We start from the raw sequence: 26,760 nt of genomic DNA on the forward strand, positions 1-26,760 counted from the left end.
TATGGCGGCTGTCGACAACAGAGAATTATCGTCCGATTTATACGAGGTATATATACTCTTTCCACACATCATATTATCTTATTGATAGTGCAACAATTTGATTAAGATAATATCGAAGAACCCAGGGTAGTTGTTTTATCAGATTTATTCATCGTGTTGTTGTAAAAGGCAATTGTTTTGTCAGAGTGTGTGAGGGACTTGAAAATTCCTTTAATGATCCATGCCAGTCCGTCTGATATTTCAATTTCTATTGAGCTTCTTTGTTTACTATTCGCGCTTAATAAGACACGCGAAATTCTTTTATGACGGCTAGCTCTGTGATGTAAAAGGCGTACTAATATAGCCTTATTAATATAGCGTGGCTAACGCTTCCAAGAATTTGTCGTTCTTGTTCTTGTTGTTAAGATGAAAATGTTGCTTTCAGATACGGATTGCTGTTTCTGTTTCCACTTCCTTCTTTATTATTCCTTCTTGGCTATGAAATAGCTTACTAAAGACTAAGGATAATAATCATTCCCAGAAGCTTGGCTCGTTTAGAATTGTTGTAAGGGAATTAGCCAAAAGTTGTGATGTCTAGTAGTATTAGTAGTGTTAACATTTTGACTTTACCATTTATCCTTTACCTTACAAACCATATAGTCTTCATTTGCGTGTTTTTGCTTTAAATATTTTCAAGTCATTATCTTCATACCTTTGACAAATATAGTACATCAAAGTATTTATAGACTCAGAAAAGACACCTATTTGTCATATTAATGTAGGATACCATATAAGCCGATATGCAAGAAGACATGACGTCTTTTGGACTATTATTTATGGCTTTATACGATGTAAAACGAATACTACTAAGACTTATTATAGCCTTATTGCCCAAGAACCAGGCCTAATTTACTCTACTCTGTGTCTTACTTGTTACTACAAAGTCCAGCTATGGGAAGATAGTCAAAACATTGGTTTGTTAGTTAGAATGTAGCTCTGTCATATATATGTGCATGATTGCCATTGAGATTAATTATTAATGATGTGGTTCAACTGTAACCACAGGAAGGAAGACTTCTTAAGGATGAGCTGACTGTATAGAGGCTAAAGTGGTTAATGAAATAACAAAATATCCTTCCTCTAGATCATGTATTCAATTTATTTATTTTTGATCTTAGTATTGAACTGTTTGAGCATGTCACTCGTCATAATTTTCATGCAATTATGGATAAATATACTTGTCTTGGGTTACTTCAGGATGAAGTGGTTTATTGTACAGCTGCTGGTACTTGTCCAAACATTTGAAACGAAAACAAAATGAGAAATTTTCTAACGTTATATTTCAATGCATGAACTCCTATGTACCTAACTTTCATTTTTGCTTTTGCGTACTGTACGCTGAATCAAAATATGGCAACTAATTTGAATAGCTATTGTTCTGGACTGACTAACCTCTCATATGTAATCTGAAAATGTTTTTATGTTTCCACATGACCACGAGGCTAGTCAATCCAGCACAATAGTTATTGAAATAACACACAAAAATTTTAATTAGAAAATAAAAGGGCAAAAAAGTTTCGAAATGAGTTTAGGAGTGTTTTTATATTTTATGACACATTTTATGGTATATGATAAGAAATTTATAATACTCAGGCAAGCATTTCGACAGCTATTAAAATTTATGGTTATTGTGTGGTTGTGTGGGTTTAAAACTTTAACAGTATCTTTTAGGGGTATTATAAGATGTAATATTATTCTTCTCTGGGGACCCTAGGGCAAATGAGGAAAGAGGAGGACTGAGGAGAGTTTATTTGGCATAGTCAGCCCTCTATTTGAATTTATCTTTTCCAACATTCGCAAGCACTGTAAAAAGTAACACTTGCTCAGATTCAAAAACAAGGCATTTTTGGGCAAGATCTTACAAGCTATGGAAAACACATACTTTGAAATTATGTAAATGAAGGAATACTTTGAAGTTTCTTTAAGTTCAGAAGCTGGATTATATCTTGTTGAAAAAATATAGCTCACTTCATACAAAATGTTGTTGTTTCTTTGAAGTTGAACACTGCCCTAAGATGTGCCATTTTTCTGTCTGCGCCATTAATATTTATGAATGTGCTCGTCATCGGAAATCTTGTATTGGGAAATTGCCAAAGGGAGTAAAACGTTGTAATGTGTTTTTCATTACGTATTTTCAGCAGTCAAAGCCAACAGCTTCAGCATCAGTGTCAGCACCGTCCATTGATCTTTCATGTATTCATGTAAGTACTCAAACAAAGTCAATGTTTTGAAGGCTTTATGGTTTGTCTTTAGAATCAGAAGGGATTGTACATACTTATCTTTCATGTTTTGGGATTCAAGATGCAGGGAGCCAAGATAGATAATAATTTTACTATTATCCAAGTAAATATTTGTGGATATAATGTATTAATTTTACAGTTCAGATGAATAATTTTGAATTTAATTTTTTATCAGCGAAACGATGATTTTATAAAATTGTGTGCTTATTTGTAGTGGGGATACCTTAATAGTGCATTAGTACCTGACAAAACCAAAAAAGTCAAGGTGAGTAGTTTTGTTCGGTCTTTTATTAACTAGTACATGATATGATCCTTAGTTTTATTTTTCTATTATAGTTTTAATATTAATAGCAGACCACAAATTCAGAATGAATGGTTTCCAATTTGGTTCATTTTCACTTTCACACACTACTTGTAACAGGGCTTGAAATAAAAAAAAGAATTGTAACCTGCCATAGTAGTTTTAGGAGCATGGTAAAAGGAGGTCATTCCAGTAAATTGTGCATGCCATTCTATTTTTGATTTGACAGTGCACTGTTATTTTCGCCCTGCCAAACCTGAAATTTGGCCTGTTATTTGGCCACTGGCAGGCTGCTATTTCGAACCCTGACTCGGAAGTCACAATTTTATGGAGGAAGGAATACTAAAGAAAAACTTTTGTGGCTAGGGAGAGAATAACACTGGATCCAGGGGGGGGGGGGGGGGGGGGGGGCAAAAGGGGGCTGAAGCCCCCCTTCAGCAGTAAAAAAAAAACAAAACAAAACTGAAGAATTAGATGCTTTTTTTTCTTGTTTTCTGTTGTGTTTTTAACTGCTGTCAATCAAGAATGACAAAGTTTTTTCAAGTAAAAATCCTAATTCCAGTGTGGAAGGAGTTTAGTATGCAAAATCTCAAAGTTGTAGGAGGGAAAAGCTACTTAAATACTTACAGCTTAAAAAGCTTACTTACAATTTTAAAAAAAGCCCTTTTCTTTCCAGGAGTTAACTTGGAAAACTTATTGGGTGGATCTTTGTGGATCAACACTAAGGCTATATAGGGTAGGTTTTGTTGCATAGAATGATGTGCATATTACAATATTTAAGGTCTTGAAATCTATCTTTGATTCAGTTATTTGTAACCTCTGCATAAATATCATTTTTTTCTAGGATCTAAGTCTCAGTCCAGAGTTAGCTTCAAGCCCACCTCCATCTAAAGTAATTGGACCAACAGCTGAAGTAAGTTGTGCACAGAAATTCCATTTAAAGATCGTAGCTTTTTCAATTTCATATGCTTATCTAATACACAACAAAAGCTGTTCCTCCCACAGTCCCTGACTTTCTTTCTTCCTACCTTCCTTTCCTTGTTTGTTCTTTTTTGTTTCTTTCTGTGTCTAACTGTCTGTCTGTATCTCTTGTTATGACCACTCTGTTAAGAATGTCATTCGTCATTACATATTTCATAGAATGAAAAGAAAGAAGCCTTCCTGGTTTTGAAGAAGGGTGCTTCCATCAGCATATGGGATAGTACCAAGGTAAAAATAAAGAAGCCTCATTTTTTAGGGTTAGGCTGGGGCATACCTGGAAACAGCTAGAGGACAAAGCAAAGGACAGGGCTCTGTGGCATTCAGATGTTGTTGATGGCCTATACCCAATAAGGGGTGTACAGGTTTAGGAGGAGGAGGAGGAGGAGGAGGAGGAGGAGGAGGAGGAGGAGGAGGAGGAGGAGGAGGAGGAATTTTTAGGATTCGTGCAGTATGTGTTCTATATAATTACACATGTAGCACAAATAGATGGTAATGAAGGCCTATAAGGGAAAATAGTAGCTGCATAGCAAGTAGAGCCATTATGATTCTGTGACAATCTTTCTACATTTTTAAACAAAATTATGAGTCAACTTGATGGATAACATTCAGAGCACATTGTCTAATGTATACAGTACAACAGCTTCCCTGTATTCTGAATAATTGATGTTTTTTTGATGGCATAGTATGGATATTAATTGGTTGGTATACCGCCTGTTGTGATAATAGGTTGGTGGTTCATACTCACCACTGGAGCCCTAAGGCCTTAAATGTGACTCATGGCATAGGCTGGTGATTGGGCAGAGGGCTAATATCACCCACTCCCTTAAAAAAAATATTACTGGAACCGTAAGGCCTTGTGTATGTGATTGATGGCATACATATATAGGTTGGTGGTTGGGCAGAGGGCTAATATCACACACTCCCATAAAAAATACTATAGAAACTGTAATGAGCTTATGCAACCCATGACACTGTAAGGACTGATGATGATGATGATAAAAGCCGGCTGTTATCATGAAGTAATAAATTTCTGGTTGTTTTTCTTCAGGTGAAAACCAAGAAGAAAAGTAGAAAGAGTGAGCCTCCAAAATATAATGTTTTCAAGCTACAAGTTGTTAACTGTATTGACTCACCAGTGTACCTGTTTGAAGCACCTTCTAAGGGAAGCATGTACAGATGGTATGTACCATTACTCATAGAGTAAATCCTGGTTATAAGCACCCTTCTGCACCCCAGATTATAAGCCCACTAGCCTGTTAGCTTAACACATGTACCCTACGATTAAAAGCCTCTCACCCCTTATTGTTAACCCACCATGGGTTTGTGTCGAAGGAGATCAGACAAGATTTAAGATAGCAGTTTGATTTTTTTATTATAAATAAAAGTAGTTTTACACACGTAAAGAGATTAGCTTGTGGAAGGTTACATCTGAAATATATCTGTACAGGCCAAGTGATTGATAATTTGCTTTGTATAGATAACTATGATTACGAAAATTTCCTTATCATCCAAAACTCATTTTCCTTCAGTTTCAGTTGTTTCAACCTTCCTGTTGTAAGTTCCCCCCATCCCTCCCCCACAATCAACACTCACCAATGAAGCAAGATTTTACAGTATCCAATAATCAATATATGAAGAAATAGATTTTAAATGGAATAAGATATGATGTAGAAAATAAGGCAAATTAAATACTAAGTAGTCTCCTTATAAGAAATTATTATATAGTCAGGATAATACTGATTAGTTGAAAGCCGTGCTTTATTACTGAATGGAGCGCAGTGCTGACACCATCCACGAGTGAAAAGTGCTTCTGATCCTGTGACCATCTTTCTTTTTGCATAAATAAATTAAATACTGAAAAACATTTGTAGCTATGTAATAAAAGGAATAAAACAGCTTTTTCTGTGCTACATTCAGTAATAAAGCACGCAGGAAGTGGAGTAAGCACAAAAGAAGTGTAAGGAGAAGCAGGAGTCGTAGGCGATATACTGTATGACATAAGTTGTCTAGCACAATCCTCAGTGCTAAAGGATGTGACATCAGATCAAAAGGGAATTTAATCTTTTTTATTGGACTAAGGAGGGGTAATGATATCAAGAAGCTGTAGAGGGGTACAAGATATCTTTTGGAATTTTAATTTCATGGCTTATTATTTTCTTTTAGGATAAGCAAGATAGAAGAAGGCATTGATATGGCTAATAACCCACAGGTACTGTCATAAAGATGCATGAAAGACCCATTGCCACTTACCGTGATGCATCACAATTTGTTTATATTTTGAATCGTGTCACCACTGAAAAACCAATTCCAACCTTTTGAATAAACTCTTAGATAGTCCCTAAAGCCGTAAAAGAATGTAAAAGAATCATTATTGTGCCTTAGTGCTATGTCGGATAAGAGTTTAATATGACGTTATTATTCAATATATGAATCTTTGAATTTCGTGGACCACGAAATTCATCTGTGACCGCGGTGCATCACGGTAAGTGGAAATGGGTCTTTAATGAGATAGAACAAAGCCTAATAGTCAAGGGAATGGTTGGATGTGGACTTAGACATTATATAACAGGACTAAAAAGATATAACTAGCTAAAAACTAGTGTGAGCTGCGTCGGTGTTTCTAATGAAACAGTAATGATGAAAAGGTAAATTATACACCGTGAAAAGATGAAAAAACTTACTGACGTTTCGGACGCTAGTCATTCGTCGGAGTAACGGGACTAGTTAAGGTTGGAAAAAAACCTCAAGGGAAAACCCCGAACATTAGGCTCACCTGATGCCAACCAGGTCCTAGCTACTGAGTCTAGGATTAGATCCCAAGACACCAGAGGTGAGTAGGCCACTATAATAGACCCCTTGCAGCATGTCAGAATGCATCTCAATTTGGAGAACATAACAATAAGCTAGCAATTCTCAAAAGATTGAGATTCTTTTGCGTTTTTTTTTTTTGTTTTTTTTGTTTTTGTTTGTTTTTGTTTGTTTTTGTTTTTTTTCCCTCGGAATTGAGCAATGTAAATCTTTCTCCCCCTCTAACATGTTATGGTTACTAACTTTGTGCTCCATTTTTTTTCCTTTCAGAATAACTCTAACTCCGGTAAGTTTCATAAGTTACTTCAAAGATATTTTGTTTAGAACATCTGTCAAGGTGACATGTACCAGGTTCGACTTAAGGACCGTTTATTTTTTACGGGCATTGGGGTGGGGGTCTGGTGGGATTTTGTGAATTGTAAGTAAAAATGACCCCTTCTCAACCTTAAGGTGACTGCCTACTTTTGGAAAACGATTTAAACCTTTTTTAAAACGTCGATTTTCCGAATTGAAATTTAATGCTGATTCCAAGTCTGGAAAGAAAACTTGGGTGTCCCGAGCTTGTTTTCGAGATTATCAGCATTTAGTGGAAGCCAACGCACGAGCTTTTGGAGCAAAACTTGCGCCACCGGAAGTGATTAGAAAAAAATTAAGATTTATAAGATAATAATTATTTGCAGACTATATGATTGCACGAATGAAGGCTAGTCAATCATTATACAATAATACATAGATACTTTCGACAAAAAGACAAAGAAATACATTGATTTGTCATATTTTATTGTTCCGGTGCTTTTAAAAATCGCATAAAGTCGAACAATAATCCCTAAAAAAACCTATTTTTTCATGGGTTTGTAATGTGTTTGAACTTTTTCTAAAATGTTGATATAACCTAGATTCTTAGGAGTTTTTTCGAATGAGCTATTAGAAAATAGAGTCCTGTGCAAAATTCGAGGATTTTGCCCTGTTGAAGCTCAAAACACGTATGATTCTTCAATAACATCTTGTAGATTTTTCAGCGGTCTCAATTTGAGCGCGCGCACATCGTGGGCTGAAGTCGAACGTTTAAAAGTAGGCAGCCATCTTAATTTTTTTGAGTGGCACCCCATTGAAGCAGGATAATTTTTGAAATAATTTTATTTATTTACCTAATTATTTTTGTGATGTTCCCTTCCCCCCTCCCCCCACAAATTAAATGCCATATTTGTTTACGTGGCCCCCTCCATCGGCCCCCAATGTTCGTAAAAACAGTCCCTTATAGGCCATTTGCATCAAACAGTCACGTGCTGATGTATCGCTAAGGCTCCGCTGAATAGCAAACAAATGCTTCGTATCTTGAAACCAAAGCATGTTACAAAGTAAAAAATAGCATTTTTGGAAAAAGGTTTTGTATATGACGTATAAAACTGATTTTGAATAAGGGAAGTCCGTTTTGCCATTCACTAACAGTCTTGTGATGTTGGCTGGAATCCATACGTAATCGGCTTAAATATATTCAATTCACAGTTTTGTATTTTTAAACACGATACATCATACACGCAATTAAAAAAGTACACGAAAAAAATGTTATCAGTTGAGCGTACTTATTATGTATCTGTTAATTGTGTGTAGTCGTGTAAAATGTGTAGAAAGTATAATTGGAGAAAATTGTGAAATAAAGAAATACTGAATTAGATAAAGATGTAGAGACCGTGCTGAACGATAATTCATGGCAATACGCCAGAGCTCTCTGAGAGCTCTAGAATGTACTTTCAGCTTGTTGATAGAGCTGTGACGTCTCAGTGATTCTTAGAATCTCCAACGGGCGGGTGTAACATTCTCTCCGCTATGTCGCTGTAATTTTGGCCAAGAGGCGTGCGTTAGAGCCTACTGACTTATCGAAAGCTAACTCTGCTCAGTTTCCCCTCTATCTTTGCTTGAGACAGAAAGCCCAGAGAAGAAAAAAATTAGAAAAATACAAAGTAATTCTGCTAAGTTTATGCATTTCAGAACTTCACTTGCGGGGTTCCTTTATTTATTTTTTGTTCACTCTGTTTTCATCTAGACAAAAAACTACAAGAAGCGAAGCTGTTAGCAATTGAATCAAGACGGTACCAGACTGTGGCTCCAGAACTGTAAGTATAGGTTCTTTTACTGCGTAACATGGTAGTTGCGAGCTGCACGCTGAAAAATAATCAGTCGGTACCTTTTGTATTCATGACTGACGGCAGTATAAAAAGAAAACAATTTCACAACAAGCTGTTTAAATGTCTGAGTATGCAGAATATCGAAACCCGCAGTAATAATTTTATTGTGCTACAAAATGTTCCAAAAACCATACGTCACAACAGCCTGCTATCAAATGCTCTTTTCATTGGCGTAGAAAGGGGGTGGGGCAAGGGAGCACTTGCTCCCCTAAATGTTTGGTAATAGCGCTAATTGCTGTGACGTAAGCTATTGTCATTACTATGCCAACCATATAGATCGAAATTGAGCGGAGTTACGGAAAGTAAAAAAATTTCTATATATTTTGCCGTGTTTGCTCTAATTCATAATGGCTGACGAAAGCGTGGAGTGGCTTATTGATTGATGTTTGGAGACTCGATCTTCCGTGGATAGACCCTCCGGATTTCCACAAATAAGATTTTAAAATAATGATGTTTTAATATTTGTCAGGAAATATTCAGATGTTAAGGATGATACAGATTCCGGGATGGAAGGTGAGACAGCTCGTATATATATATGTTATCATTTATTGAGCAGGAGATCCTCATAAAACTGTGTACTAGATCTTGAATATATAAACGGTCGCGGTACGTTTTCAAGATCGAGGGCACAGTTTTCCCCTATCGGTACCTTGCCATAATCCATACCTTGCGTTACCGTGCGCTGACCGCTACGGTACCTTGCCATAATCCATACCTTGCGTTACCGTGCGCTGACCGCTACGGTACCTTGCCATAATCCATACCTTGCGTTATCGTTCCGTGATCGCCGCGGTACCTTGCCATAATACATACCTTGCGTTACAGTGCGGTGACCGCCGCGGTACCTTGCCATTATCCATACTTTGCGTTACAGTACCTTGCCATAATCCATACCTTGCGTTACCGTGCGCTGACCGCTGCGGTTTCTTGCCATAAACCATACCTTGCGTTACCGTGCACTGACCGCTGCGATACCATGCCATAATCCTTACCTTGAGTTACCGTTCCGTGACAATGCGGTGCCTAGCCACAATCCATAACTTGCGTTACCGTGCAGTGACCGCTGCTGTAACCTTGCCTTATTTCATGTGTTGCGTCATATTCATGCCTTGCGTTATCTTAGTGTTATCATTATGACACCATGACATACCCATCTGTCTTACAGGAGACGAAGAGAGTTACGAAGTCCCAGAGAAACCTCCCCCAGACCCGCGACTAGAAAAATTGTTGGTAAGAAAGATCACCATGATAAAGTTGTTCTAGTAATATTCTGTGCGTTCTTGTTATCCTTTTGCTGGGAACCTATAAGTTGTCAGGAATTCCAAAGATTCCAATGAAAATTCTAGGTGGCCCTCCGTCTTGGATTGTAAGTCTCTGAGACCATGAGACCATGTAAGGAGGGGTGATTTAAAATGGACGAGGCGGCATCAAACCACTTTAATCCTTATGTGCTTGGGTCTTTTGTTTCTGAGTATTTTGCAATCGTACAAGTTAGTACGACAGCGATCGTTTACACGTTGACATTATTCTCCAGGGGACTGGAAAAAATCGCCCTCGGCGGGTTTGTGTGGATGTGTTATTTTTGATATAGATTTTTTTTTTATAGAAAACACTAAAAATTAAGCAAGAGTTACTAAAAATTCTCGAAGAGGGCGAAAGAGCATTCATTGGTAACGGGGAATCTGGTGAAAGTAAGTACAGTTTGCTTACCATCATACAGGATTTATAATGGCAATAGACAGAGTATAAGCGTCATGATTTTTCTTCTCGCAAACGGCAGATATGGACATTTTTGGTTATCGTTTCCCTGTATTTCACTTTACCTTTTGCAAACCTTCTCACCAAAGAAAAATATTAATTTAGTTATCTACTACTTGGAGATTTTTTTGATTTTCTTAACTAATTCTGAATATCGTTTGCTTGTCAACTAACGTTTCACGTTGCCATTAAACTTGATGCTTAAACTCTCTAATGCGTTTACCACTCCTGGGTGGACGGCGTAATGCCTAACAGGCCTTGCGACCTAATTGATAAGGCAACCGATAGATTGAATTAGAATTTAGAAGTTGATTTTTGTGGAGGGAGGAAAAAGCGGAGAACCCGGAGGAAAAACCCTCACAGCACAGGAGAACCAACAAACAACTCTACTCACATACTACACAAGAGAGAACCAACAAACAACTCTACTCACATACGACATCAAGATCGGCAGGACTCGAACTCGGGTCGCATTAGTGAGAGGCGGCGCATTATTGAGATGTTTTGTATTCCTTACAGATGATATTATATCTTTCAGTGATCGAAGTTTCCGAGTTCAAATCTAGAACCAAGATGGATTATTACCTCATTCCTGGCTACACCTCATCCTTGATCCCCCAAAACACCCAAATCAATATACTTGGTCAACTGCCTAATAAACGATGGAGATGCTATGTCGATCTACCCAAAACATCCACCCAAACAACCCAATCAGCGTCTACCGAATCTGATGTCTCTAGTCTCAGTGATTCCCGCAGTAGCACGCCATCGTGTGAAAATGGCGGTTCTTTGCTGTCGTTTGAAAATAATGGGCAGGCTGCAGAAGAGACGGAGAGACTGATAGGGAGTGTACCGACGAGTTTGTTGGTGGATTTAAGCGAGATGTTAACAGTCCCGTTCACGGAGGAAAACCTGGTCGTACTTGGTACCCCAGATGTCACTCCCAACCCATCGCCGCTTCCTTCCCCTCCGTTGTCGCCATACTCAACGCATAAATACAAAGAGACTCCGAACGATAGTAAAGAGAATTTTGAAAGTTTCCAGCGGCGATCACCAACCAATCTTCAGCGTTTTGTACCTAGTATGGATCTCTCAGATGTCGATGCTTGGGAGCAATTTATTCTACCTTCCCCTCCCTCCACGCCTGTCACTTCTAGTTCCAGCACACCCTCACTGTCGCCTTCACAGTCGTTGGAAAACGTGGACAGTTCGGAAGGAGAGAAGGATGGGTTAATGTCTGATGATGTTCCTGTTACTATCGTTGATCAAGATGAACGTTTTCCTAATAACAGCAGTGACACGGTACAGCATAGTGCTGTTATGAGGTTAAAAGGTAAGATAAATTATACGTGCCTTAGTAGTAGGTGGCTTAGCAGTAAGATGTCTGCCCTTCATTATATTTCTAAGGGTTTGTAGGTGTCTTTGTAGGTTTACTTTCTGCTCAGGTGTCTCGTGTAAACTGAATTTGTTTGATACGTTGTTTTTTGCTTGCCAAGAATATTTGTTTAGCTGATGTAAAAAAAAAAAAAAAAAAAAAAAAAAAAAAATTAGGGACAGATCTAGGTTGATTTGCTCAGTGTAGAAATCCTATTTCCTATATTTTTTAGCAATCCTGCACAGGAGGGGCGAAGGCATCAAGTAAAGCTTCTTAGATCCTCCCCTCAATATCCCTTTTTAGCTTAGGCGTAATGTTTTACTGTTATTCCCTAGAGTATATTTTATTTATTTATTGGTTGCGCATGAGAAGACACATGAATAGACTTCCTCGACTCGGGCGTAATGTTTTCCCATTTCAGACCACGTGTTCACCATTCCCTCGAGAATAAGATTCTTCGTTTGAGTCATATCCCATATCCATGTGTGTTCTCATGTGCAACCGTTAAACAAAGAAATGATACTCTAGGGAATAACAGTGGTCTCAAATAAAAAAACATTACGCCCGAGTTAAAGAGATCTTTTAGTGGCTATAGACCGTTTTCGGCGTGCGCATCCTACTTCACGGGCCACAAAAATGAAAAACGCAAATTTAGTAAAACCGAGAAGCCAGTTTTATATTTAAAGAGGAGAATAATTAATTTAATGAATCCTTAAAAAAATTCATAGACATGTATGATAATTCTCATTATAAGCTCCTGTTATATATATCGTGGCCCGTCAAGTCCCTTAAATTCGGATGCGCGCGCAACCTTGAGAAAACCGTCTATTAAGAAAAATTCTAATTAATCAATTTTTCGATTATTCTTGGTGGATAATAGACCAAATTCAAAACTCGCACCGATGTGAGGCTTAAGTTGTGAACAAAGGGATCTTGCGTGATTCAAAGCATTCTGGCGTGATTCAAAAGTCACGAAGCCTCACATCGGTGCGAGTTTTGAATTTGGATAATGAATAAAGTATTTTCATGATGTTATCGTCCTTAGACGAAGAAGCGTTTGCATCTCAAAAAAACTACTCATTTCTCGTGACAAAGAAACTTCGCCAAAGAGGAATCAGCCTGATAGTTGGTTCGTCGAGCTCTGAAGGTAAGTACTTTCACCTTGGGTGGGGGATAGGGGAGCACGATTAGTGTATACTACTAATACTTCCCTTTTGCTGCCTTATCCTTATCCTGGTTTCGAATGGATCCCTAATTAATTGAGTAGAGTTGCATATCTCCGGTAATTCAAAACCCGTAATCCCGTATTCGGTAATTCAAAACCCGTAATCCCGTATATCCGTTAATTCAAAACCGTAATGCCAAAACCACCCGTTTTACCGTGTACCATGTTTTCCTTCAATGTTTAAGAATTTAATTGCATTCAGAAGACCTATGCTTCTTTTAAAATGTATGGGCACGGTTGTACGAAACTTGGATAGCGCTATCCCGCGGATAAATTCTTATCCAGTGGATAAGTCGATGCTGTTTTCCAATAAATTTATCCACTGGATAAGATTTATTCCTTGGATAGCGCTATCCAGGCTTCGTACGACCGGGCCAAGGTGTTTATACCCTGCTAGCAGAGTCTCCTTGGAACTCCTCTGCTCGAATGTAAGGTGTTTAATGATGTCTTATTTACTTTTCAGACGAGGATGAAGACGAGGAGAAAGGTAAGTGCAGCGGCAGAATATTATGAATAGTAATGATAATGATAATGATGATGATGATGATGATGATAATGATAATAATGGAAGGTGCTTTTATAGTGCATTTCACATTGTCTCAATGCGCTTTACATTTATGACTCGAGGACTTGTACGGGCTAAGGCGCTCTTAGCAGCTGGCAGCTTACAACCATGAGTGAATATACCTTATTTGTGGTGTTACAATGTTTTCCCAATTAAGCCTGACAAACCTCCAGGGGATTCATTTTCTTTTGTTTTTACGATTCGAAAAATTCATGAGTATCCCAAAAGATACGAAAGGAATAAGGATGATATCCCGACGATGGAATTACAAAGCCGCAGTACTTACCCGTGGCCGTAAAACAAATATAGTTAGGAATCTAGGACTTTGAAAAGGGATTTGGGGGGGGTTCACTGAGATTCCCCCCTTAGATTTGCCACTGACATGACAAAGCAATAGCACTTTTGCCTTTTAAAAACTGAAAACAATTCTGGAAGCGCACTGGACCAAGTCGCAGATCGAGTTGGGATTAATCTTGGGTTTTGGAGAGGAAAGAAACCCTTGGAATCCAATGGAGAGACCTAACAAACTCTGCTCACATCTGATTACGAGTATGAGGAACCCGAGATTCAATAAGCTTAACGCGAGCCACACGGCGGAGATTTTTATTATTTTATTTTTGATACCCTGCTGAAATGGGTCTACTAAAGGTAGACGTTATAGGTATACTGATAATAATATTTTCCTTACAACAGGCAAAAAGCTGACCAGAAGGTAAGTTAATTGGGTCGTTGAGCGATAATAAATGACTACCTCACTCAAGGGCGGATCCAGGGGGGGGTGGGGGGGTTGGCAAAGGGGGGCTTAAAAAAAACAAAAAAAACTGAAGAATTAGATGCTTTTTTTATTGTTTTCCATCGTGTTGACGGAAGAAACTCAATTAGCCCCCCCCCCCCCCCCCCCTAAAATTTTAGCTGGATCCGCCCTTGCCACTGCCAAGTGAAATGATTCAAAGTAATTCATTTATGGATTAACTATGGCACAAAATTACAAACAAATCAAAACGTTCAAACTAAATCAACTGAAACTCTGTCTCTTCGAACATCAAACGTATTTTTCGTCTTAATTCTTTGCGGAAACCAAAATAACCGTAAGCTCGGAAATAGGTTTATTCCATTTTATTCACAACTCATTTGCTGCTTGACTAGACGTGTGCAATATGTCATGTTTTTCTTATCTTTAATGCATCAGGAAACTAGATGAAGAATTCGAAAGATTTGCAGCAGATGATACAGCCCAAGGTATGTAAAACCATAAAATATGCAGTATTACACGTTGTAAAGAAATAGTTTACAAAAACACACTCTAGTAAATTTGGTAGTCTATTATAAAATTTATATGTTACGTGTATGCTATAAATTATAAGAAATTTGCCTCAGTTGAGTTCACAATTATTATAAAATTGTTTAGCAGTATAGTATTTCTCTTTTTAAGAAATAGAAAGCGCGTGCGCATGTCTCTGTACTGTAATATACACCCTTCTCATAATGGCTGACAAGTGCACGAAAACGAGATCACCCAGTAATTATTTCACGATAAAAGATATAAAATTACATGAAATGACCTTAAAGAAGAAAAGCATAAAAAAATGACCTTTGTTTTGATCTGAATTAGCGCTAACAGCCTTTATTTTGAATGAGCAACTTGGCTCAACCTCGCAAGATGACTAGGTGACCTCGTTTCCGTGCGTTCATCAGCCATTATGAGAAGGGTGTATAAACATGCTGGTAGCTGTAGAGCACGAGAGAAGCAAGCTTAGGAACGACGAGACGCAGCCGAGTATTTCTCTTGCTTTGCGAGTGCTCTTCCTGCTCTCAGAGTGTTTATATTTATACGGTACAAAGACATAAGCAGCCGTTTTATATCCCTTTTATAAAATACTTTCGAATGATTTTGCACGACCGTGTCTCTGTCCTCTGATATAAACACGGTAGCCAGTCAATCAGCGCGCGCGTTAAATCTCAAATATTTTATAATTCTGGCTCTTTCTCTTCCGTTCTCTCGCTCTCAGTTTTCTTTTCTCTCTCCTTCCCTTTCTCTGTACCTACTTCTTTTTAAGCATAACGCTTCCATTTTCTTCACCGGTGTATTTTACTGGTTTGACTTACTGTCGAATGACGCCCAACGTATGTAATAATTAGAGTTATTTACAGTAATTAGCGACTTTCAAATGTAGCAGTGTTATCAAAACGTCACATCATTTCATTCATTTGTTTTATTTATAGAAAAGAAATACAACGCTATGAGTGTTTGTTTTCTTTGGCTTTTATACTGCATGATTTCTGTCTCTTGGAGATTACGTTTCCACGAAAACCGGCTTTATTCGTCATTTCTGCAGGTCTTGAGTTCAATTGCTGTATTCAAGAATAGCGCGGTCCAATTCTAAGATTCTTTTAAAAATCTCGGACTATATATCTTATTTTCTTTTATGAAATGCAAAACAATTCAAAGTCTAACTGAATAGTTTTTTATTATCATAAGAAAGTAATTTGTTGGTTTTATATTAAGAGAGAATTCTTTTCGTATTCAAGCAGTGAGCGCCAAAAACTATTTTCTTGAAGAAAGGCGGTTGCACAAGGCTAAAATCTTGTTATTCAGAAAGTTTAACTTGTTTGGAAGTGGAGATGACCGATGAAAGTGGAATCAAAGTGTTAACCCAAAGCAAAAATTTTATTCGAAAATGAGGTTTAGGCCTTCATTTGCTTATTTCCCATATATTTTCTATAAAAAAAAGCCTGACAAAGCAACATTCTAACACAAATGCAACAAAACATCTTTGTACAATTGAAAATACCGCATTTAACAGACATTTTATCATAGTACATCAATTTCTAACTGTTTAAAAAAGGTTTTGAGTGTTAACCCAAAACGAAAATTGGGATCAAAACTCATACGACAGTCTAGTTTTTGGCGCTTTTTGCCATTATTGCTCATTATTGAAAAAAAGTTCCTCTTAAATAACATTTCCTTTTTTCCCCTCGTTTTATTTCTTTAATAAATTACAATTGTTCCCCGTTTGCATTGCTTTCTGCGTCTCGAAAGCAAACTTCCATGATTATACATCCACTTGAGTTGGTACTCTGAAAAACCGGAAATATCGGTCGAAGTGGCTTTTAAAATCATAAACAGTAACATTTCCATAGTAAATAGGCGTATGCACTCACCAATATTGTAAGCTTTTGTGTTTTATTTTCAACGTCTTTTTCAAAAACAAGGAAATTACGAAAATCAAAGATTTTCAAAATTCTTAGGCACAAGAAGAACTGAATTTGCGACTTTTAAATGGCTTTCGCCCTGTAGAACCTATGACAACGCAGCAAATTTAAAGATAGCCAATCGGAAGTCTTTGACCTTACGATGTTTTTTATGGCTACTTCGTCAAAAAATCCCTTTAATTTTGTTTGACACAGATTTGACACATGATATCCATTATTCACAATTCTATACTCTGGATTTGATGAAAATTTTATTCAATTAGAAATATGGCGACAATATGAACATTTTCATTAGTAGATAAAACATTATGGTTCGTAATCGCTGGTTTTTCCTAACAAGATTTAATTTGTACCTCGTAATTTATTTATATGAATTCTCTCTGTGCTTCCTTTGCTATAAACTAGATATTTAATTGCCGCTTTTTTGTTTACGATTCGAAGAGCTCTTCTCTTTCGTGTGAATAGAAGAATTATTTCATTTTGGGGCTTATGAAAAATTTAGATTTCAATAATATTTGAGCGTTGAACACTTGGAAGTAATTTGTCATTCAAATGTCACATCGATAGTAAACAATTCTTTAGTGTTTTCCATTGAATGCTCATACAGAAAACCTATTTTAAAACTGAACCGTGTTTACGTTTTCCCGTGAAAACAAAACACTTATATCTATACACCATGAGCGAAGTGTTGGTAGTAGATGATCAAGCGAGGCTAATAGGTCACTCAAACAGACGCCTAATGCAGCTTTCTTGCTTTCATTGTTTATCAACAGCTACTGTTCGTCCTTATTCAGCTTTCGTCCCGAGGAAGAGCACCAGTATCGGCTTTGGAATAAGGTAATCATTCCTGAAATCTTTCATTTTAAGCTGATCTTTTGTCTAATATTTAATCAAACGTTTTCCACTGAACGCGTGTTCTAAAACGCCACATAATTTATTTATCACACCATGAAGTTCTTTCACTATTTTCCTATCCTTGAAATCTTTTTCCCCCTTAAAGATCCTCTTATATTTAATTCCTAAAATCATTGTTGTATTTTTAATATTTTATTTTAATTTCACCTTTGGATAAAATCTTATAAACCCAGTTTATTCGCCAACGTCCATACTTCTATCGCGAAGTAATCTCTTTACACGATACAAATATTTCCCGCTCAGCTGAACTTCAGTTCGCTTATCTCTGAGGTATAGTTTTATCAAACGGATGAATCAAAAAAATAGACAACGCTATGTCCTCAAATTACTTTTTCTTGTGTAAACAATTACATGTTATAACGAATATTAGTTTGTCTTACGATGAAAAAATGTCACAAAGTGTCAAAATCTTCGCGAACGTAATAACTGCTTTACCGTACGTTTATTGATTTTCTTCTGTGGTCGTTAAATTCAGGAATTTGTTATTGTATAATTGGGGAGCAAGGCAGTTATGAATGCAGCAACTGCTTTTTTTTCGCACTCCTTTCTAAATGCCTCATTGGGTAAGATTGAAGGTGATGGCGAAAATACTAAACGTCAAATATTGATAAATGTTTGATTTTTGATAATTTTGAACGCAAAAGTAAGAAGAAAAAAGAAAAGAAAAAAGAAAAAAGCCAAAATTACATTGCGCTCCTAGATTCGGAATCACCTGCATCTCAAACGGATCGTCAACCTCACTTTTGTATCACAACGGGGTGGCGTACGCGCTGCTAATGCGTCGTCCAACGGGTCAGACCGTTGGTGCGAATGCGGACATCACATGTGAATAATGCAGTTTTAAAAATCTTTTTCAGTGCTCATGCGATTTTACCCTGAATTTCTAACCTTCTTTTGGCTAAGCCTTCTTTTGTTCAGAATTAAACAAAAGAAGGTGAGGAATTCGGAATAAATCGCATGCGCAATGGAATCGATTGTTTGATGGGTTGTTCTCTCCTATGCCGCGAAGGTTTTTCACCGAGTTATGCGGTTTTCCTCCCTCCTTAAAAATCGTCGAACTTTATGCGTCCTTAGCAACAGAGCCACCCTACCTTCATGTAAACAGGGCCTCAGTCGGAAGAATAAGGATATTTGCATTGCTACACATTAAACTGCTCTCATCTTACATTCTTCTTATATTAATCATATTAATATATTTCATTTTCAATCACGACATCCTTCTAACATCTGATACTGTATTAATCTTTAACGTCTCAGCTCAAAGACTGCCAATCTTCGTACGACTACAAATGATGAACTCCTCCGGGACTATTCCTCTTCAAACGTAACACGAAGTAAAACCTGTATGACTTTGAAAAATAAGGGAAGATTCAGGTATAACGTTGATAACCTGTAAAAAAATGATTCTATTAGGAATGATAGAAATGGGAATTTAAAGTTCTGACTTAGACAATAGCGAACCAATCACCATAGAGATTTTTCACCATCACGTGCCGGCGCCATAATCCAGCTTGGACTTCCTGTGGTTATATGGTAGAACAATAAATCCCTGTGCTCTCGGGAATTGAATTCTTTTTCATGTAAAACAATTGTATTGTTCCTGCCATCCAACATGGCTGTCGTCACGTGATGGTGCAAAACCTCTATTCTCTACTTTCACATCCCCATAATGCCTTGCGTCTTTGGGGGGTAACCAATCAAAAAACTGTCCCAAATCGAAAAGTTTTTTTAATTGAATTTATACTATACCTGCTTTTATCGGTACAATACTGATTATCAGTTTATTCCAAGTTGTTTTCGCGTGTACAGATCATGAAGAGTTTTGGTCTTACAGAAAATGTATAAACGTTTAAGATTTACCTGTTTTTTACTTCTTCATTTTATTTTTGGATACCAAACAAGGTATTGTCAACTTTGTCTGATCAGCAAAATAAGTGGGTTTTTACCCTCTGGTTACTACCCCCAAATACGCAAAGTATTATGGGGATGTGAAAGTAGAGAATTGCAGCATTTTTCCAGTGGAATTAACATCTTTTCCCACAAACCACTGACACGGTATTTGATTTAAAGACTACTACAAGGATTACGAGGAGGCAATTTTCTGTCTTTTCACGGACTGTAAACCATTGAAACAATGTAATCATTTTTCCGGGATGAGAATTGTAAATTATGCTAGACATAGCCACGAATAACAAAGGGGAGTCGGAATTATGAAAAGGATTGAAAGTGAAGAAAAGTATACCATAGCTTTAACACATAAGAGTGGGTATACACTCCTTGCAGTTCAATTCCAGTACAGATGGATAGAGAGGGCAAAAGCATATGGCTTTTTTATTCTCTCGACAATCAAAATTCATTGTAGTGTCCCCTAAACTGAACTTCTCTTGGAATCCTTGCAAGGGGTATATATGTTTAAAGGCCAAGCCTTAGGCCAAGCCTTGTGTCCCGTTGTGTCTCCTAAATCGCAATTGAAGGAGATGGAGGACTATTACCATACTCATCTAAGCATTAGTGTGGTGCCTTCTCTCTGGGGTCGTGATTTTCTTAGACTTTCACATTGCCCTCAGTTACTTAAAAGTTTTAAATGCTTCAGAGGGTTGAATCCAAAGCCCCTTGAAAAGCAGATTAATGCTAAACCAACTATTGCTACGACCCTTGAGAACTTATTGATAAAAACGTGCTGCTTTTTTCATTACAGAACTCCGGAAAATGCTCCTCCTCTCAACCAGCGAAGAACGATCCAAATGCAACGAAGCGAAAATGGAGGCTTTGGATTCACGTTGCAGGTAATAATACCTAATCGGGAAACAGTTTACTACTGAAAAATCAAGGCTCTTTGTGTAAACTCGGTATTCGTCTTTGTTCTCTCAGACGTACGGCATCGTGCAACTGGACGGGGAGGTGGAATATATGACATTTGTTCTTGCGGTGGAGGAAGATGGGCCAGCCTACATGGCAGGGATGAGACCTGGTGAGTTAGACAACGAAATATTTCCAAATATATACAGCTATTCCAGACAAAAAATAAGATTGGTGAAAGTATTTTGCACAGCATGGGCGATGTGAATTCAATCATTTTAAAGCTCAAAACGATATGGACGGCTCTCGCAATTCCATCAACCTTTTTCTTCACTTATTTTTTCTAAAATACTAAAAATGAATATTGGATAAAAAATAATAATATTGGATTTTGCCCAGGATGCTGAAGTAGTCGATTTTATTGTTCGATAATTAGTTGGCGTTAACATTAATTTAGGTTTGTTGTTCTTAGCTGTTTATTAGCCATTCTGAGGTTGAGGGGAAAATCTCGAACGAGTTGGTATTACCGTGCATCTAGGGGCTGTTTTAGCTGACATTTCCAAGATGGCGTGTATTTTAGTACCCAAAAATAGCCCCGCAATGAAATGCTAATAAGCCTGAAGCGAGATGACGTTTCTAGACCATAATCCTTTTCACACTGCTTTTGTTCTTAAATTATGACTATTGTTCCTGTGTTCTCTAAGGAATCAAAAATTTTAATATGAAAGAATTGAGGGTAAGACGTCATCTCGCGTCAGGCTTATTCGACCCAGTTTTTACCCACCTTATAATGGCTAAAAGCTATTCTCGATTGTTACTGACCTTCATGATGTGCGGTATTGGCTTGACATTTTATTCTTTTGATTTATTTTGACTATTTGATTATTAGGAGATATTATTATTGTCATTGAAAGCCAAGATACCGAGGAGGCGGATCACAAAACCATAATAGAGCTGCTCCAAAAAGCACCAGCAACAGTAAGGTAAGAGAAGAATGTAAAAATATGTATCCTTCCCAGAAATGCTAGATATTGTTTTTATTTTCCTGTTTAATTTTGTCTTGTATCGATATATAAAGAGTGTGACCTTTCTTTTACCATTAGCATTAAGAAAAACTAAAACCTAACCGCTCTCACTCCACTGCCTCCACTCTTCTCCGACACCATCTCCCAGACCACCATGTCATCTTTCCCCTTTGTCACTTCCATCACCAACACCACTTACACCATTACAGCCCTATCCACAACCATAACCAGCACCGCCCTCGCTACTACTTCCTCCATGACGCTGGTTCAAACCCTTCTCCACCTCTTCCAACACCACCACCACTACCACTTCCTCAATTACAACCCTTTCCAGCTCCATCTGCACCACAACTAAACACCAATAACTTGCAATTGCTCGATCAATCGACACAAATTTGAATAACTGTGCGTTGACTTTCTTTATTTGTTTCTCAGAATGGTCGTTGTCTTCGTGGACGCAATCAGGAGAATGCATCTCAATACGAAGATCAAAGTCTTAAAGGTAACGCTAAAATATATTATTTGGACCCCTTTTGCTATTTCATTCAAAACTAGACATGGCTCGGTGCCATATAAATTCAAAAGCTACTTTCAGGGATTCATAGCTTTATTTAATGTTACAAAATTAATTATTTAAAATTAATTATTTAATGTTCTAAAATGTGACATTTTTCAGAGCGAACTAGAGGATAAAGAGGACGAGTTCAACAGACTAAGTCAAAAGGAGCACGAACTCGTAACGCACAAGAGTAAGTCACCAGTCATCTATCATAAATTGCGGAGGGACTCAACCCTCCTAATATTTCAGGTATTTTGTCATTTGTTCTGTTTAAAGGGGTAAACGTGCAGGGGCTATGAGGAGAAGAAAGCCGTGGTGAGTACCCCCTCCCTGCTTCCCTGCCGGTAGGTTTCACAATTTTGCTTTTGTTTTGCCTTTCTTTTTGCTAAATCATTTATAGGTATCTGGCTTAGAGTTTGGGGGTGAACTAGAAGTGCTCTTATATTACATATATAGAATAGTTATAGTTTCCTTTAGATTCAGTAGTATATAGACCCCTTGCAGCACTTCGGAATGCAACTGAATTTCGAGGGCAAAACAATACAATTCCAATTCTCAGAACATTTAAAATTCTTTTGTTTTCCCCCCTACAAATTGAGCTGTTTTGACGTCACATACAACGGGTCTATTGACTATTTTTAACGTTTGTTTTCAGACACTGTAACAAATCTTGATATACTCGGGCCGCCTCGAAGTCGCGACAATTCCTATCTCTACACTACAGAGCTAACGAGTTCCTTCTCTAAGGACTCCCCCAAAGTCAAGGACAGCTTGATCAAATACAAACAGGAACTAGACGAAAAACAACCCCGAAGACAATCCTTACCTGACCGGAGCGAGCTAAAGAAGCGTCACCTAGTCTCAACCACGGGCAACGAATTACTCAAGAGCTTTGCATCATCTGCAGAATCGATGTTGAAGAAATCTGCCAGTGTAAAACTCAAGAGAAAAGTCATGAAAGCCAAGCCAACGTCCAAGACTTTTAAATCCTACATCGATCTGGACGATGGGGACTTCCAAGATGAAGGTCCGCTTAGAACCTCTTCTCCTCTTGGTACTAAAATTACCAAAGATACAGAACAGTTACGTTTATCATGGCCGACATCTACACCTGGAATGCTAGCTCCTTCAGCAGAGCAAGAAGATAAAACCAGATCCTTGCCTAACAACACCGGAGGGTTGTCAAGTTCACCAGTAAATGGAAACAGCCAAGTAAAGGACGGCAAAGGAAAATCCAAAACCTCAAACACTGCGAGGGATTTATGTACCTCACCGGGGCATGTACCCAGCGAAGTACGAGACGATCAGGAAACGAAGCCATTGTCCTTGAAGGTAAAAGGCTTGGGTAGTTTGACAGCAAACGGACCAAACCCTGGGAAAAGTTCCCTAGTGGTAAAGGAATCGGAAACAGCCCCAGTGAAAGAGTCTAGTAAATTGACAGCAACTGATACTGCAGCAGAGACAAAAAGAACCTTAACAAAGGATACAAGCATCAACGACAACAACTCTGTCAGCAATGATGCTGGAATAGATACACCAAGCACAGGTGTTTCAAAAAACCGAGACATTATGGCGGTTAACAATGTCCAGTCCTCACGGACCAATGATGACCGCGGAGGACTTGAAAATAACCAAAATAAAAAATCCGATAAAAAAGACGTCAACGTGAAATCTGGAGAAAATTCATCATCATTGACTAGAGATAGTGAAAATGCGAACAAACCAGGTGATGAAAATTTGATAAACAATACTTCAAACACCGAAAAATGTTGTCCAAATGTAAACGCAAAGAAAGAAGATTCAAACAGAATTAAACTGTCAGATTCACATTCTCCCACATTATTACAAAAATCGCCTAAAGTCCCCAGAATGAGTAAGCCTTACTCTTTGATGTCTGGTTCATCGAGCAAAGATCGCCCATGCTCCAATAATATTGCTTCATTACGTAGAATATTCGAAGGTCCAAACCCACCATGTAATCGTAGTCCGGATATTGTCGAGGATGAAGAACGGGACGCGTTCCCCACTGACATTAAAAAAGATAATGTGATTAAGCCACCGCCTGAGTTTGCGGCGAAACCAAGAATGGGATCAATGAGACCTATGTCGTTCATGTGTGCCATGGACGCGGCAGAAGAGTCGCCTCTTATTCCTGACGAAGAAACAGAAAATAAAGAGGGGCAGAAAATTTACGAGAGTAGTGCTTAGGACTAGGTTTTTCTAAGAGATCCTAACCAGGAAAAAAAAGCATGAAGAGAAGAGGTGACACTTGGACTCAGGGACTTGGAGAAAAGCATCATGAGCAGAAGAGATAAATGATTTCTTGCGACGGCTTATTGGCAACTGGTTTGTCCCGTACCGATTCCCGCTCCCGGGCACCCAACCTGCTGTAACCGTGGATGGGGAACTTTGATAACGATGATCACCCTATTAAACTTGCCCGATCAGCTACAAGATAAATGAATATTTGAAATCAAAAAGCCTCGTAATCCCACACTTCTGTTTCGTTCTCGAAATGTAAATATATTTGGCCGACGGAAGACTTAGAGTTATATATAGTTTACAAGAATATTATAAAGTGCAAACAATATAACCGTGAAACTTTAGTAATACTAAATAGCACAATTTCATGCAAATTCTATTGTTTTCTATTGCTTAATTAGCACTATTTTGTACTATTTAGTAATTAGTGTTTCACGGATTAATTGTTTGCACTCTACTAGCAATAGATCAGACAATGGCCTAAAAAAAGGTATAAAATTGATATAAACAAACTAGTTGTCTATAAGTTATCTGATTGGCTACACTACAGTAAACAAATTAGCAATAGATCACTTGCGAGTGGGGAAAATGAGAACAAATGCATCTGTCTTTTTTTATTTTGCCATTTATATAATTATTTGATAGGTCTGGCTTCATTAGATTGGCCCTTTGCAGCTCAGTAATCACGTGCTGATTAATTCACCGAGAGCAAATGAATGAACATTTTGATTCTCATGGGTAAAATTTACTGGAGAGCAAACACTTTCTACAACCTGTTTTGAGAGATCGTAATAAGACTGCATTTCGTAACACACTGGTTGAACATCGTTTCATTCAGTTCTTTACAAGTAGCTAAAAAGAATCACCAATTTAAAATTAAAACAAAAATTTTGCTCTCCAGTACAGACACGTGTCCGTGAGCGGCAAAGAGCCTTGAATAACCAAGACGATTTATATGAGTTAGAGAATGATCTATTTTGCAGTTTAACCTTGGTCTAAAGCCATTTTTATTAGTCATTCTGAGGCTAAGAGAAAAAAGGTCAAATTAGCATTGCAGTGCATTGTGGGCTGTTTGACTGGACAGAATCTAGTCTCGAAAATGTCACCTAAAACAGTCCCAAAATGCACTGCAGTACCAACTCGACCCAGTTTTTTCCTCGACCTTTGGTCTTTGAAAATGGTTTTTCAAAGGAATTCCTGGCTAGTTTATTTATATTTAAAAAAAATTAGAATTCTAATGTCAAATAGAGGTCATGTCGGATGATATAGCAATTGTCTGGGTTCCAGTGCTTCTTTGTTGTAGGAGGACGAAAAGCACTGGAGCGATAGAGCCATGAAACCCGTGAAATAGCTGAAAAGTGCGGTTTAATTTAACCAATATAGCAACTATGAAAACCAATTGTTAATACTCCTTTTTACAGTTCAGTTCAGTGATCGCGAATAATAGTTCCAAGTCGAGGCTGGAGTTTTCGCGCATAGCAAAACTATGCTTTTTATCATGCGCGGTAACTCCAACCTCGGCTTGGAACTATTATTCGTGGTCACTGAATGGAACTGTAAAATGGAGTATTGGTAATTTTTTAGTGAATTAATCAAACTTGTAAAGTTTGTTGTGATTAATAGATTTTTTTAATGGATTATATTTGTAATTTATTTTTAAATAAAGAAAAGATAGTAATATAGAGTGTTTTTGAATTGGTTTATAAAAATAATAAATCGAGAAAGAAAGAATTTATCGAAGTATTTTTGGAGTGTTTATTGTGCTTGCTTTGTTTTACCTTATTACTAGTCTCCGTTGCAGCCGTGATTAGTGTCGGCCCGAATGCTTCCCTCCCAACCTCCCCGCTAATGTCTGGTCAGTGGAGCACTACATTCCTTTCCCATTCTCTGGCCAATCACAGTTAACCTACTATAATCTGAGACATGAATCCTGATTGGCTAAAATAGTAGCCATCCATGTTGTATTCTTAAAGCCAACTGCCAGCCATTAAAAACACATAAGAAATCGTCGCCTTAAGTCTTGCATTTCCGTCGAAAAGCAATTAGAAACTGAAATGTAACAATGCCTGATTCTCTTGTCTTATTAATGAGGGTTATTTCCTTGAACACTTTGGAAGCTTCACTACAAACAGGGCCAAGAACCTTCTTAATAGCAAGGGCGGATCCAGGGGGAGGGTCGGGGGGGGGGGGGGGGGGGTCGCGACCCCCCTGTCATTCCTGAGGTCAAATGGGCTTCCTGTGGTAAAAATGCGACTGGGATTCCTTTGCCCACAAAATTTACCCCTGAGACCCCCCCCTTCAAAAAACCCTGGATCCGCCCTTGAATAGGGAATGTGCACGAGCACGAATCTCTACTACAGAGCATGATAGAAAACCGAGTACTATAAAAATTAGAAAAAGAAATCAATAGAATTATCACCAAAAAAAGAAAAAACTCTTATTTTCGTGTGTCGAAATACTGTTTTATAGAAAATGTCGAAGGAAAAAGTCGTCAGAGGAATTTTTAGAG

General features: G+C 37.8%; 1 protein-coding gene and 1 long non-coding RNA gene across 3 annotated transcripts in view; one reads left to right on the plus strand and one right to left on the minus strand.

The window, feature by feature from the left end:
- LOC116296990 (uncharacterized) lies at window positions 1-25,991 on the plus strand. The gene is made up of 26 exons (XM_031705121.2): window positions 1-46; window positions 2,178-2,240; window positions 2,494-2,544; window positions 3,257-3,316; window positions 3,425-3,493; window positions 3,721-3,789; window positions 4,610-4,740; window positions 5,725-5,770; window positions 6,640-6,655; window positions 8,414-8,483; window positions 9,025-9,068; window positions 9,721-9,785; window positions 10,162-10,246; window positions 10,852-11,646; window positions 12,734-12,835; window positions 13,377-13,400; window positions 14,172-14,190; window positions 14,668-14,717; window positions 17,465-17,528; window positions 18,864-18,980; window positions 20,305-20,392; window positions 20,478-20,577; window positions 21,295-21,388; window positions 21,866-21,932; window positions 22,107-22,179; window positions 22,645-25,991. Exons 1-26 carry the CDS (start codon window positions 2-4, stop codon window positions 24,195-24,197), a joined length of 3,960 nt encoding a protein of 1,319 aa, XP_031560981.1. The 5' UTR covers window position 1; the 3' UTR covers window positions 24,198-25,991.
- Window positions 18,769-26,760, minus strand: part of LOC116296992 (uncharacterized) — a 14,004-nt gene continuing 6,012 nt past the window's right edge. For both annotated transcript variants that reach the window (XR_004197181.2, XR_004197180.2), the window contains one exon: window positions 18,769-18,996. This is a non-coding gene — a long non-coding RNA (uncharacterized LOC116296992). The remainder of the gene's footprint in view (window positions 18,997-26,760) is intronic.

The sequence above is a fragment of the Actinia tenebrosa genome, unplaced genomic scaffold (assembly GCF_029948245.1).
Source record: "Actinia tenebrosa isolate PJP-AT-01 unplaced genomic scaffold, QUT_ActTen_1.0 PGA_scaffold4__44_contigs__length_22323623, whole genome shotgun sequence".
Taxonomy (NCBI): Eukaryota; Metazoa; Cnidaria; class Anthozoa; order Actiniaria; family Actiniidae; genus Actinia; species Actinia tenebrosa.